At 43.4% G+C, this 14,565-nt stretch overlaps 1 protein-coding gene across 2 annotated transcripts; it reads right to left on the minus strand.

The window, feature by feature from the left end:
* Positions 1-249: 249 nt before the first annotated feature.
* On the minus strand, positions 250-9,188 carry TMEM100 (transmembrane protein 100). Of its 2 annotated transcripts, XM_013304239.3 has the most exons (4): positions 7,827-9,188; positions 7,656-7,736; positions 4,725-4,909; positions 250-1,487 (listed from the first exon to the last, which is right to left on the minus strand). In XM_013304239.3, the coding sequence occupies exon 4, from the start codon at positions 1,423-1,425 to the stop codon at positions 1,021-1,023; it is 405 nt and encodes a 134-aa protein (XP_013159693.1). In that variant the 5' UTR covers positions 1,426-1,487; positions 4,725-4,909; positions 7,656-7,736; positions 7,827-9,188; the 3' UTR covers positions 250-1,020. The 2 variants fall into 2 exon arrangements, with proteins under 2 accessions (XP_013159693.1, XP_055650441.1); XM_055794466.1 differs by having other exon boundaries at positions 7,656-9,188.
* Between the last annotated feature and the right edge of the window lie 5,377 nt (positions 9,189-14,565).

Raw genomic sequence — 14,565 nt, forward strand, 5'->3', positions numbered from 1 at the left:
CCAGTGTCTGCAGAACTGACCGTTACAATTTTTCAATAACCCAGTTGTTAATCAAGCTGCGAGAGGGATGGGCTATCATACCAAAATCCGTAGTCTACAGAGATTTTTGGAAGAGATCAGCAGTACATATGTTGACAGTTATTGTCACAGGTGTTGTTCTACAAAAACAGAATCACAAAGCAAAGTTGAATATATAAGCTATGTTGATAGCAATAATAAAAGATTTTCTAATAGTCTAGCAGCACTGCATATTATTTGAATGAAATTTATTTTTTAATTTTATAGCAAAATAATCAAAAGTGCTAAACCTGACCACTTTAATTTACAAAAAAAGTCTCATGTTTTAAGCTATTATCATACCTCGTTATTTAGGTTAGACAATATAATTATACATTTCTACATATTTCTACCCAATAGTAAAACAAAATTAATATTAGTTGGTTTAAAAAAAGGGGGAAAGTACCACAGATATTGGGAGGGGAAAGTTACATAAAATATAAGAATCAGCTTATTGAGCAATCTGCAGTGTGTGTGGCTGTTATTGCTTTTTGGGTTTTTTTTTTTTAAGCTACAATTTAAGTCACAGACAATCTGGCCATAAGCTTGTAGTCACTTCACATGCTATGACTTCTCCCTTGGTCAAACATCACAGTGTGTATTTTAGGAAGATCTCTGGCATTTTAAGTCAGTTAAAATTATTTTCTTAATTCTCCAAGTTCCCTTTCCAACATGATCAGCATGCTGGAGAATGCAGTTATGGCGATTGCGGTCATGACGACACTGTTTTCTGTGAAGGAAAAGTGTTTTTTTCCTCCGTCTTGTAAAGAATCACTACCAAGTCTGCAGTAAGAAAAACATTAAGGGCACTTGCAGAGTTTTTAAGAGTATTTCTTAATCCATTCTGTTTTCATTTCAGTTCATTTCCAAAGTTAAATTAAAACCTGCAATCTCTCCTACTGATAAATAGTCAAGTTGACTTACAAAGGCTCTGTCTTCCGTCCAGCCTTCTCTTGGTTGTCTTCAACCGAACAAGGTTCGCTGATTTGCCACAAGTGCTGTCTGGCTCTCCCGCCTCTTTGCTTTCTTGTTTTGCTGCCGGATTTTCCAGCACACTGCACTAGAAGCCAGCAAAAGGAGTCCTGATGACAAGAGGACTAATCCAAACACTGAGATGATTGATCCATGGGAATTGAAGCTGTATGCCACAGCAGTAACCACAATGCCGGCTATGAGGATAACCACACCGAAGGGAATGGTACAGCGGTAACAGGAGAGTTCTGCTCCCCCTGTTGCTGCAGTCAGCTGGCATTCACTGACGAGAGGAATGGTGGTTATCACACAGTCATTGTTATTACTCTTCTCCATGGTTACAGAATCAGGATGCTTTGGAGCACCCAGGATCTCTTTAATAGGTTCATTTGTCATCTTGATTGTCTTGACTTCCTCAATTCCCAGGCTAGAGCAGGCTCTGCTGAACACACGTTGCACTGTGGAGAGAAGCGCATGAGTTCAACTAAGAAGTGTTACCATTATGTGACAAATGGGTGACACAGAGGCATTCCGCTCGGGATCGCTAACAAGTGGACAGTCTGACCCCAGAAGGATTTATGCACAAGCCTAATTGTAACACTACTGATTGTGGAGGATCTGAATCAATTCTTATGGCAGTCATCAGCATGTACATAAGCGCTAGGAAGAACAGTGTCACAGACCAAGGCAGACAGCAACCTTAAGGTGCTGTGGGCCAAATCCTACTGTAAGTTACATCCTAAAGTTTGCTTTCTGGATGTTATTTAGATTTCAATGGCATTACATCCTCTGACAAGGAGGTAAAGTTCATGGGCTGTTTTGGTTAAAAATTCCACTCTTGCTCACACACTTTCTCACACTGTTTCTTTATATATAAACCTATACACACACACCACAAATCTGCTCCAATGCACATCACGATAACACGGGCAAGAACTGGCCCAGCAAAACACAGGACTGAAGAGTGAACCCTTTCTCAACACAACTGCTACTTGGTGAAAAAATTAAAATGGTCATGATTAGATATGGATGTGGGGGGAATGGGGATGAAGGCAGTTCCCTGCACTCATCAAACACCAGCTGAAAGCTGGTGAACCTACTGTTACAGCAACATCAATGCCAGACTGTCAGCTTGCCATTTAAATTAGCTTAATGAAAAAGTAATGGGTCCTTTTTAAATCCATGAAACCACATCCATGTTGCTGTGTGGGAGGGAGATTTACAGTCATACTGACTCATCTTAGTTACACCTGTCTCCATGTTGCATACACACTCTTAGTCCTACAGACGACATGCAGTTTGACTCCATCCGCCTCATGAGGCAAAATAGCTTTCGGCTCCACGGAGCCCAGCACGTAACTGGAGTCCACCTGATCAGGGCAAGACGGGCCCACGGCTCTTCACCACTGTGGGCTGCCATGAGAGAGCTTGGCCTTCTTGCTGGGACTGTGGTGGTGTGGGGCCCACCCTGGAGCCTGCAGCAAGCCCCTGACAATGCTGAGGTAGCCACAGCTGGGCTGCCTTGGACCGGGCTGTGCGCTCAGTGCACCCCACCACATACAAGAGAGACTGGGACAAGGGGAAACAACCAGGTTTTCCTGCTGCGCGTAGCTCACAGGACTCCTCCACCTCTCTCCAGTATGGGCTGTGTAGCTTTTGCTCTTACGAGCAACATGATCTGCAGCTCAGAGAACAAGGAAGAGCGTTGGCAATGCAGTAATGCTTTTATCACTTTTATCACCTTCACATCTGTGGGTAGGAAGTTAATTGCCAGATACTTGTATTCTCCTTTTCCTTTCCCACCACTCCCACCCTTGTTGCTAAGATATATTCGTCCATTGTGGAGAGCCCTTGATTTTGTATCTCAGTGCCTCATATTGACTGTGTTTTGCGGGGAAGAGGATCTCACTATTTTTAAACACACACACAAACAGCCTATCCTCTGTATCTCATCAGAGAGTTTTTCTGTCTGAGTTCCTTGAATCCTAATGAGAGAAGGGAAGTTCAGACCTGGTTTGACAAACCTTTTGTTCTACTGCTCTAAGGAAGAGTGCTTAGCCCAGTGCTCAGCTCAATATTGCATCTTGCTGTGCACAGCTACCTTCAGGGCTCAATCCAGCACGGGGCTCAGCAGCTACAAGACAGAGTAGCCCTTCCCTCCATAAGGACAAAGCTGAGCACAGCACAACTGAGCACACACACTGACAACAAAAGAAGCAATGGGCACAAACTAAAATACAGGAGGTTCTGTCTGAACATTAAGCAACATTTTTTTACTGCGAGGGTGACTGAGCGCTGGAACAGGTTGCCCAGGGAGGTTTTGAAGTCTCCATCCTTGGAAACATTCAAAAGCCATCTAGCCAGTCCTGGGCAGACTTGTTGAGGTGACCCCGCTTGAGCAGGGAGTGGACCAGATGACCTCCAGAGTTCCCTTCCAACCCTAGCCATGCCATGATTCCGTGTGTTTCTGTGAAGGTACTTGGTATCTCCAATCCCAGGAAGGGGATCCGATCAGCGCTTATCAGACAAAGCAAACAGATCTGCACTGACACCTTGTTCTTTGAATCACACCACATGATTAAGCGCCTTCTATATCAGAGAGAAAGAGCCCAGGAAAGCCATGGGGTCGCTCTAGAGCATCATCGATCTGTCTCCACATTGATCTGAGCCCAAGTTCTGCATTTTCAATAATAACTTACACGGCAATGAGACCCACGCTGGTGTCATTATGTTGCTGCATTACTTATCCATAAAATGTTACAGAAGATCAGCACAATGGGAGAATGTGGTCCCCAAATGTCATCTTTTTTTGATCTTACCATTAGCCATATTCAAGTAGTTCAACATTTTATTATTAAATTTGAGGGAGGAAAACACCTAACCATTTTCCATATAAAAGGTCTCTCAGTTCCAAATACATTTGAATAAGTTTTCAAAAGTCCAAATACTTTCTCTAACAGTCACAGAAATAGGGCAACTTCCCAATAATTTGAAAAGGCTTTGGATTGGGCTCATAAACACAATTATTCTGAAAAACTTTAACATTCAGTCAAAGTATATTTACTCCTGTCTCTAGAGTCCTTGTCCCTCTGCTTCAAATACATCCCCAACGAGCATTACATCTCTTAGACATCTGTATAGATATTTATGAAGAAAGAAAATATATTTATACAGTCAAAACTAACATGACTTTTTTGTTAAATATCCTAAACTACCGAAATTAAGTCAATGGCAAAATAGCTGTTGACTTCTGAGGAGCACAGTTCTTGCCTGTAATAGGATGTAAGCTGACAGGCACTCATATAAAACAAATAAACATATCCCTGTTGAAATACTGCAATTTAAATAAACAACAGAACCTATTTGAAGTGTGAGTAAAGGTATTCAGACCCAGAAAACAGGGCACTAGATCCTTATTACCAGCAAAGTCACTTCTGACTTATGCCAACAGGTGACTTGGTTCAAGTTTCAGGGTAAGAAATTTAGGCAAAGATACCCAGCAACACCAGCATCCTCTCACTAATCATGCTAGAAGCACCGTCTTAAGGAGCTACTTTGACTTGGAGAAAGAATGTGTTTCTGTGGCAATCTTGTGCCTAACACTGGATAAAGGGGAGAGGAATGTTTTACCCACTAGTAAGCGTAAATGGAGATTTACCGAAAAGACATGAAATTCATCAGCATTGAGCACCTACCAGGTCCATGAGAAATCCATCGTAACAAATCCCTTGGATCAGTAAGCAGAGGAAGACTGCTTAAGATATCTCGTATGTCAGTTCAAGGCAGAGTCATGCAGCAGTAAGAGCTGCTCCAGGCTTTGAAGTGTCAGATGTTGACGAATGATGAATTGGAGGTGACAATATTCTAGCATGGAAGTTTCCTACAAGAAAAGTTGTTGGTTATTTATCTGCCTAAGAACAAAATGCCTGCATAGAAAAGCTCCTGCTGTATGCTGACTCGTGCTCCTAACCTAACCGAAGCAGGAGATGTTCTGTCTGGCTCTCCTACTCGTTTCTGCCTCTTTTCTTGGCAGCAGCCACCCATTTCCGGCCCTATGTAACATTTTCCTTTGATGATGTGACGTCTTGATGATGAGTGTCACAACCCAGGCAAGCCCCCCAGAAAGAGCTAGGCAGGAAAAAGTAATGCATACGAATTTCTGCAGTTAAAAATGTCATCTAACTTCACTTCTATTGCTCACTTCACCTATGTGAATCACAACTCTGAATACCTGGGGGCTTGTCTCTTCTATGTCTCCAGTTTCTTTGAGCAAATCATTTTCTTTCCACGTGTCTTGGTTTTCCTAGCTGTAAACTGACAGCGACAGCATGCTTCCCACTAACCCCCCCTTTTAAATCTATTCTATTATAACAAACCCCAAGTAATATACCCCAAAAACTCCTCTCAGGAAAAAAAAAAGGCAAAGTGACTTCAAGAAATCACTGTAATGAACTTAAGTCTTTTGTTCGTTTCTGTTATTGGATTTTTTAAACTAAGATTCATAACTCAAACAGGGACAAGGCAGAATCTGCAGCAGAGCAGTATAACAATTCTGCAGAAAGCAGAGTGATGGAAATTGTTATCAACTGCAGAAACAACTGTGAAATCACCAAGCAGCTGGGTAAAACTTACGAAGCAGCAGAGATTTATGTTGCTAATCTTACTCAACGTTTCCTTTCTGTATGTGCATGATTATGGAAGATCATTTCAACACTGAAGAAGAAGTCTTAAGTGGGGATGAGAGTACGTTCATAAATTTGTATAATAATAATAAATTTAAGAGCTTTTTCTCTTTTTAAGTTATGTAGATGATGCCAACATTTCACAAACACATTTACAGGCACAAACTGCTGCTGCTGTTCTCTAGATGATCCTTGGAATAAACCTGTGACACAGCTGAAGTATATTTAGCAGATTATTGAAGTTAGCTAATAATACAGAAGTCTCCTTGCTTATTTCCTTGACTACATTCTTGTACACACTACCTAATAATTAGGTTAACTTTTTGAAAAGTTTGGAGGGAGATACAGAAACACCACCATCATCCTTCAGATAAATAATCTAGATTACATTAAAACAAAAACAGACCTCTAAAATTACCTTGCAGTCAGCTTCCACTCTTATTACAAGAATGGTTACATTTGTTTGAAAAACTCTCCCTAATGCAATTGTGCCCCCTAAGCCACTCCACTAGTATCATTTGTTTAGAAGATTAATTGCTCTGCCAGTAATTTATTTGTATTTGTCCTTGACTACATACAGTTTTGGTAACTTTTTAAATTCACATCTTTATCAAAAAAGCTGACTGACAGAGCAATTTCTTAAGGACAGGATTTCTCAGCCTCCTCCTTCCTTCCCTCACCACAAAGCTAAGAAGCAGAAACACATGAAAACTATACGTTAAGCTTCCAATATTTTAACTCTGAAAAACTTCACTGTGGTGCTCTCGCAGGAGGCTTCCCACATACTGAATATCTCTGTGCAAGTGCAAAGAGCTGTATTTCTCAACCACTACAATCCTTTCCGCTTTTTTGCATTTTACTCAGAACCAGTGGGACACATTTAACTTTTCTGCCTTCAGGCTCTGGATCTCATTCTCCGTATCTTGCATAGTATTTCTGACACCCTTTTTTGCTTATGTAAAATTCCAATAAATCACAATGCTCATGCTTCATGCTTGCTTTTGCATTGAAGTGACTACAGAAAACAGCATAAGGAGTCCTTCTGTAGTGAGAGGAGAGCCAGAGTTCATTTGGAATTCAACAGACTACAGCAATCCTGAACACAGTCCCACAGCTCTTCCCCATATGAACACTCCTGGAAATACAGAACTAGAATTTGTACTTATAAGACTCCAGGATCAGGCCCTGAAGGACAAGGGTAGGAGATGAACACATTACACCCACGTCAACTGTCTGAGCTTCAGGATGCCTTAAGTTCCCACCACCAAGTTTTTAGGTAAAAAAATTACTAGATTTAACCTCTCACACCTTCATCGTTTTTCAGATATAGTAGGAGGGTAGGATGGGAGCCAACCAAACCCCTCTGCAAACGAACCTTTTTATCTGCAAATCGTAAAACTTTCAAATGCGTCGGTAAAACGGCACACAGCCCCAGGGTAAAACCCCGCATGGCACACCTAGCCCGCACACCTATGCAAGAGAGAAGGGACGCAAAGAAGCAAGGAAAGCTTGAGGCACGCTTGCTGCTCTACGGGCCGCCAGTAACCAAGAGCCACAGCCCCGCGGGGGCACACGCCGACCCGCAGCGCTGGTTGCAGCTCCGGCTGCGAACACCCCGGAGATGTTAATTGTAACACTTCGTGGCCCGGGAAGAGCCCGGTGCCGCGCAGGGGAGCGGGGCTGGAGCCGCCGCAGGCCCGCGGGCCGGAGCGCAGAGGCTCCCCGGCGCGTCCCAGCAGCCCCAGCCCGCCCCGCCGCCGCGGGCAGCCGGGCCCCGGGCGCTGCCGGGGCAGCCGCGGGGCTGGAGCCGGCGGGCACCGAGAGGCGGCGGGGGCGCGGCCGGGCGCCGGGCGTGCGGGTCCTGCGGCTGCGAGCCGAGCCGTGCCATGCCGTGCCGAGCCGTGCCATACCACGCTACAGGATGGTGTGCGGAGCCGTGCTTACCTCCCGAGTGCCGGACGGGACTGCGGCGGACACTCGCCCGGAGTAAGCACAAGAGTGGGATGCAGCTCGCTGCACAAGGGACTGTAAACAAAGTTCTTGGTGAGAGCGAAACAATTAAGGGACCGAAGCAAATTCAGCGGCGGGAGCTGCCGCGGGCGGGGCGGCACTCACCGGGGAAGGTCCCGCTCGGTTTGGGAGGGCGGCCGGGAGGAAGGCTGTCCGTCAGAGGCCGGGCTGGGCAGGGCACCCCCGCGCTTGCCCAGCCCTCCGCGGTTTGGCTCGGCGGGCCGGCGCTGCGCGGTTCACATGCCCGTTTCAGAGATGCGCCGGGGGGGATACGCGACGTGCGTGTCTCCTTGTCGTGGTTTAACCCCGGCTGGCGACGATACTCGCGCACCCCCCGCACGGTGGGATGGGGGAGAGGACTGGAGGGGTAAAAGTGAGAAAACTCTTGGGCTGAGATAAAGGCGGTTTAGTCGGTACAGAAAAAGCCGCGCTCGCCCAGGTCATGCACCAGGTGGGGCTGCGCAGCCCAGCACGCCCGGGCCGCGGCCGGTGAGCCCCGGGGCCTGAGAAGCATCTGCCGGGCCGCTGCCCCGCGCCCGGGGGTCGGCGGTACCGGGGCGCCCTGTGTGGGGCCTGGGAGCACGCCGCTTGCCCGCTGCCCGGCGGGGCGGGGGGGCTCTGCCGAAGCACCGGCCGCGCCGGCACCCAGATGAACTCCTGGCTGGCGTTTGACTGCTCAGCAATTAAACGAGGAGGAACATAGTTTTAGATTACATCCTTAGAGGATAAAGTTTTATCTGTCAGCTAGAAATATTTTAACTGGCTTTAACTATGCTTTAATCACTCATTTCAGTGGGACATCAAATGCTGCAGGGGCTTGGAGTGGGTGGGTATGTGTATGTGTTATTTTTTACCATGATTTCTGTTCTTTTCAGACAAAAAGCAGACAGATTTTGCTTTTAAGGCTTGTAAAAGGACATGTTTGAATTTTGCGGTTAAGCTTGCCCGAAGTTTATATTTAAAAGGCACTATTTTATCAATGATTGATAAAAGAGCAGTGCACCAGATGTATTTAATCAGCCGCTGTCTCTGAAAGCATGCATGTACTTTTGACTCCCTTTCCAGGGTGAAATCCTGGCCTCACAGAAACTAACAGAAAAACTTCTATCAACTTTACAGGGGCCAAGATTTCACCCTGTGTATCATTAGCAACTCCCGAGTGATGGAGATCCTGCCAAGGCTTCACCTCCTCCAGCCAAATCAGCCAGGGGGTTCTGGAAGAGCTCCACAGCGTTATACAAGAAACTGGCATTTTTTTCCCATTTGCCAGTATTCCCTCCAAATACGTTGGCATTTTAGCAGAAATGACAAGCAAACTGATCTGAGGGGAACTGTCATTAGAAAGGATCTCTTGGGCCATTAAGTCCAGTCTTTCCTAATACAGGAAGCCATGCCAGGTAATATCTTCATTAAACTTGCCAAATTCCACCTCAAGGCAACTGGGTTTCCTGCCTCTCCCATTGGAAGGCTATGAGCCTTATTCTGTTGGTATCTCTATATATCTAGGTAACTCTATCTTGTTTCTAGCTGCATGGATTCATAGACAATTATACACAGATGAATAAGCCTTTGGCTAAAATAGATGTTCTTTCTTTTGGCAATTAACTCTTTAATGTCATAAGAGTTAGAAATCAGACTCGCTCAATCTTGGGTTTAGTTATCATTTTTTCAGATGTGGCCTTACCAGTATTCTGCATGTAAGTGCGAGTACTGCCCTGTCCCACCAGAAACACTAACATTTCATAATTATCCTCCGATCGTTCAGTATATCAGTTTTTCTCCAGCATCAGTTCCACTTATCACTTTATATCAGAAATTCTTGCTGTTGGTACATATGCATATGACCTACATTTCACCCCGTTGCCATTACATCAATTCCTCTGTAGTCCTTCCAGTGTAGTACTTGGCCCCCCTGTGTTGACAGAAAACCTCCCTCCCATGCTCACACCACCAACAGTTCCACTTTGTACATTCTTACTTTCCCATGCCAACTTTATTACTGAAAGTGTTACATAAAATACTGAAAGTATTTCATAAAATATCTCCCAATGCTGATTTTTGAGGAACTAATCCGAAGTACATGTAAACAAGTGTTGAAGCTGGACTTAGAATTCACATGTTTCTGTACAAATAAACAGCCTAACAATAGGCTAGAAAGTTACACTTTCTTCCAGACCCCTACGATTGTAACTCCTTTTTGTGAAGCAGAAAAACCTGTGGTGAAAACTGATGGGAATGATGCCTCCCTGTAGCTCTGAGAGATTCGTGGGCTCTCCCCTAGAAGGGTGGGTTTGGAGCTCTGGGGCACATAAGGGTCGAATACAACTTGGGCACCACCCCTCTGGCCTTTTAAAAAAGGGATGACTGACTACCTTTGCCTTTTAAGGGCCTGCTGTGTTCTGAGCATGACTCTCCAAGGATATAAAGAAGTACCAAACATACCCGAAGCAGCACGTGTGGCACCTGTAGAAATTCAGTGCAAACAGCTGAGGAAACTTCAGGACTAAGCAACAGCTGCAGTGAAGGGTTACAGGTTCACAATTTTGGACTGCCATGCCTAAATGCTACATAGTTCCCTTTTAGGACCTGCCCTAAATGACAAAATCTCCTCCCTGTGGCCTTAACACAGCTGCTCTGGAGGAGGTGCAGCCCCAGCGGCTGGGACAATAAGCAGAGGCCTGTGTGATTCTGGAACTCATGCAGCCTATTGAGAGTGCAGAGTTTTACTCCTAAATTGAGCAATGCTGTTGCTCTGCCGACTAAGACACACTTGCAATACTTCGTGGCTTCCTTTGAGTTTCTAGTAGTCTCCTGGGCCTTAACAGCACAGCAAACAGTGACTCATTAATCTGGCAAAGTACAACCATTGTGGACTCCCTATTCAATTAGTTTTTCTTGCTTTTTTTTGCTAACCCTCCATTGAATGTGCCTTTATTTCATCCCTAAGGCCACACATGGACACAACACACAAGCTGACTGCATTTACTGAAACTTTTAGAAAGCACTCTTTCAACATGTTTAATATATTGTAAATTGACATTATCGTGTCAGGCAGCCTATGTGTTTTGTGATAGGGAATAGAGTCCTTACCAAAACCAGTTAAAGCAGAAAAGCAAATAATTTTGCATAAAATGCTGTAGCTCTCCTCTCATTAAAGCAGTTTATAGCACAAGGGAGTTCAGCCCAGTCAGCTGACAGCTACGCAAACCACCTGGTCTGTGTGTAGTCAGGCTCATGAAATGAATGTGCTTATAATGATAGTAAGAAACCTCTTTGGTGACTATCAATATGGGAAGAAATTTTCTTTGAACTCCATTACATCCTACCAGTACTTTGGTCAACGTCAATTATCCTGCTGTGCATTTGAACTTTGTTATTGCCCTATATGACTTTCACTTAACCTTCCTGCAGTGCTGAAGAAGACAAGACATCTGGAACTGAAAACAATTATTCTTATCTTCTATTTCTTTTATAATTACATGAAGGTCACATTTGAAGAGCTGCATTCCTTAAATGGACATGTGCTTTTAATTAACAGAGGGATGCGCCACACCACCAGAAGCCAGATCCTGAATCTTGCACAGGGTGGTTTACAGAACCTCTGAATTTTTAGCCAACATGGCAGCTTTCTGGCTGAGATAGGAGGAAGCCTAGTAACAAGGACAAGCCAATGTAATTTCACCATAACTGTGCTTTTTGTCAGAGGCTATTGCAGCAGGAACAAGCAGATTCAGCTGAGATTGAAGTCAGGGTGGGAATGATCTCTCCCCATGGCTCTGCAGAGGGGTTTTCTTGTTTTTCCACCTGCACTGAGTACCCCAAGAATTTACAAGGCACAAAGACATGAAGGGAAATACAGATAAAAAGCTGAAAAAGTGACATGTCCAAGCTCACCTAGCAGATGATGTCAAGAGACATGTTGTACCTTGCTTCCCTGTTCTGCCAGTAGATATGGCATGAAGAGCACACACTGTTCCCTCTTCACATGGTCAGTCTAATTAATATGGAGCATTTCAGCCAGTTGTAATTGACTTTCCAGCAGTAGAAAGAAAATAATGAGGTTTAAGCTAACCTACACAGGCCATCAGTTGAATTACTTCCTGTAAAACAAGCTTCTCTGTAGGCTCTAGACAGCTCGGGAAAGTTGGTGAAAAGGAAAAGAAGATGTTACGGGGAAATCACTACTTGCCAGTGGTGTTCAATGGCTGTTGATGCAACAGACTTGTTTATAGCCAGAGGCAGCCTTCGGATTATTTTAGCTGACATCCTGTGTAACACAAATCATTCAATTTTACATTCAGTCCACAATCTGTACTATGAAACTGAAATTCTCTGTTCATCTGAAGTATATTTTCCAGAAAACCATCCCATCAAGAGGTGGAGTATTTGCCAATTCATTCCAATGTTACTAACTTCACTGTTAAAAACTATGGTTTGTTTCTATTTTTTCCTATTTCTTTATGTTAATCTTAAATCTTCGGCTTTAACTTTGTCTGATGAGTCTTTCTTTGTTCTACTCCGCTACAGTCTTTGGAATTAAATTTATATACGTCTATCTAAAATACTGCATATAGCTAAAATACCCAGATTTTCTCCTACATAATAGATGAGTTCTGTGAAATTACCAGTAAGTCAAGTGTCTGACCTAAAGGGTAGTTAAGAAAGAAAAGAAAGAATTGCTGCAGTAAGACCAGTTGTCACTATTCCCACAAAAGACATCTTTTTGTATGTATCATTTGCTTTAATATCACATGCTAAGGGAAATGATTAGAAATATTTCTACATCCATATAAACAAGTTAGGAAAATAGAGGGTGTGGTAGTGACAATGATTTACCAAATCAAGTCAAGATCTAAATGGCCTTGCTTATCTTCTGAATGAGTCATTTTAGGTCATGCAGATAATAGTGCAATCCCTTCTTTTTCTACAACAAAAATCTAAAATTACCCCTCTTTCTTCAAGTCCAGGTAAATAGGTTGCACCTCACAATCTCAGTTTATTTGCACCGGTAGTGCGTTACTTTCCACAAAAGCTGTGGCTAGAAGGTGTAAATCAAAAGTAAATGTGGCCAAATTAGAGAGATGGGTCCTGACACCAGGAGTTCAGCATAATAAAACTCTACCATAGATAAAAAATATTTAGTATTAGAAGGCAGGGAAACAGCTGAACTCCAGTTATTCTCTGAATCCTCTTCTATTTGGGTGGAATGCTGTTGAAACCAGATGCTCAATACAGATATAGTCATAGTTTGGGGTTGAATACAACTGTATGAAGAAGGCTGTTACAAGCCAGTGTTTAATGGCCACATAAGACCTCTTCTGAGAGCTCAAACAGTGTATGTCTTGTGCTAGTTCTTTGCAAAAGAGATGATTGTCACTCTGGGTGACCCTTCCTTCCTATATACTTAGGCAGGAATATAAAATATATAAAGATCTTAGTGTAGCAGACAGACTAATTTTTCTGCGTACTCTAAAAGTGTTGAAAAAACAGATTTCCCTTTGACTCATACAAGGAGAGGAGAATATAGACTGCCTTACACATGCATGTCTCTGGTGGGAGACGATATTGTTACTTTTCAGCTTTCTGGATGAAGAATTTGCTTCTTGCTAGCTGCAAAAGTCATGAAACAATTTTTAAGAAAGGCTTTTACATAATGCAGTCAATAAAACAACAGTAGCAGAAAATTATAATTTGTTTGACTATGTATAATAGAAATATGAATGTGTGTACTGTATAAATGGTGTGTCAGGACTGTTGAGCATTTTTGCAAACTTTTTGGAATGCAGAGTAAAACGGAATGACAATAGTACATATATGTCAACCCAGCAGTTAAATCCATCAAAATCCCACATCTTTAGTTCATCTTGCAGAATTTCTCAAAGTGCACCAGTGCCACATAGAGACAGACACAGGAAAACACAGTATAGCTGGTAGCACTCTCTCACATGTGGATACTCATATCCAAAACAAAACCTGAATATCAGAATATCATTTGGGGCCTGAAAACATCAATGTGGTATTCGTTGCTGTTTTCATTTCTGGCCATATGTGAATTTCTGATGGATGAGTTGTCCAATTTACTGGTTTGATTCTACACCATAGAATTCAATGGATTGCCCAGCATTGATTTCAGTAGCAGAAAGGTTAGGTGTTAAGGTGGAATTAATACAGATTATTTACATTCTAAAAAACAGGTGGGCAATTTAGGTGGATCAATCCCATCGATAGCGCAGATCAGCAAGTGTCCTTGAGGTGTCATTTCCCACTGAAAGCAGCAGCAGCTAAATACCTAAGAAATACTAAGTATACAGGTCAAGTCATGGGCACTTGTTAAACTCCCCCTCATTGCCCTAGAATAGTAACCCTCTATTTTCATTCAGTTAGTGTTTAGGTCCCTGACCCATGTGTGGGACTGGATCGTGCTGTATCTAGGCTGCCGTTGGTAGCTGTGCTCAAGCTTGGGTTCATGTTCCCAGAACCAGCTGCCCTGAAGCAGTTGCAATGCCATTGTTATTTGGTTCAGAGCTCTAGAAAGGTTGTCCCTGCTGTGTCCGAGCTCACCCCAGACTACAGCCACACTATCTAGTAGTGCAGGTAGCAAAGGGTTTGGGTTCAAAGTTTAGCTTCTGTCCCTAAACTAAGGGCAATAGATGGACATACAAGTGATAAATAATAACACATAAACATGCAGGAAAATAAAGTCTCCTTTCAGAACTGTTTGTGCTTTCTTAGTAATCACCACTCCTTATTTACCAAGAAAAAAGGTCACATAGTAATGCCTTTTTTGAAAGCTTTGGTCCCTAGGGTAGCCTTGTGAGATAAATCTCTTTTTCCATGGGAGTGC

The sequence above is a fragment of the Falco peregrinus genome, chromosome 2 (genome assembly GCF_023634155.1).
Source record: "Falco peregrinus isolate bFalPer1 chromosome 2, bFalPer1.pri, whole genome shotgun sequence".
Lineage (NCBI taxonomy): Eukaryota > Metazoa > Chordata > Aves > Falconiformes > Falconidae > Falco > Falco peregrinus.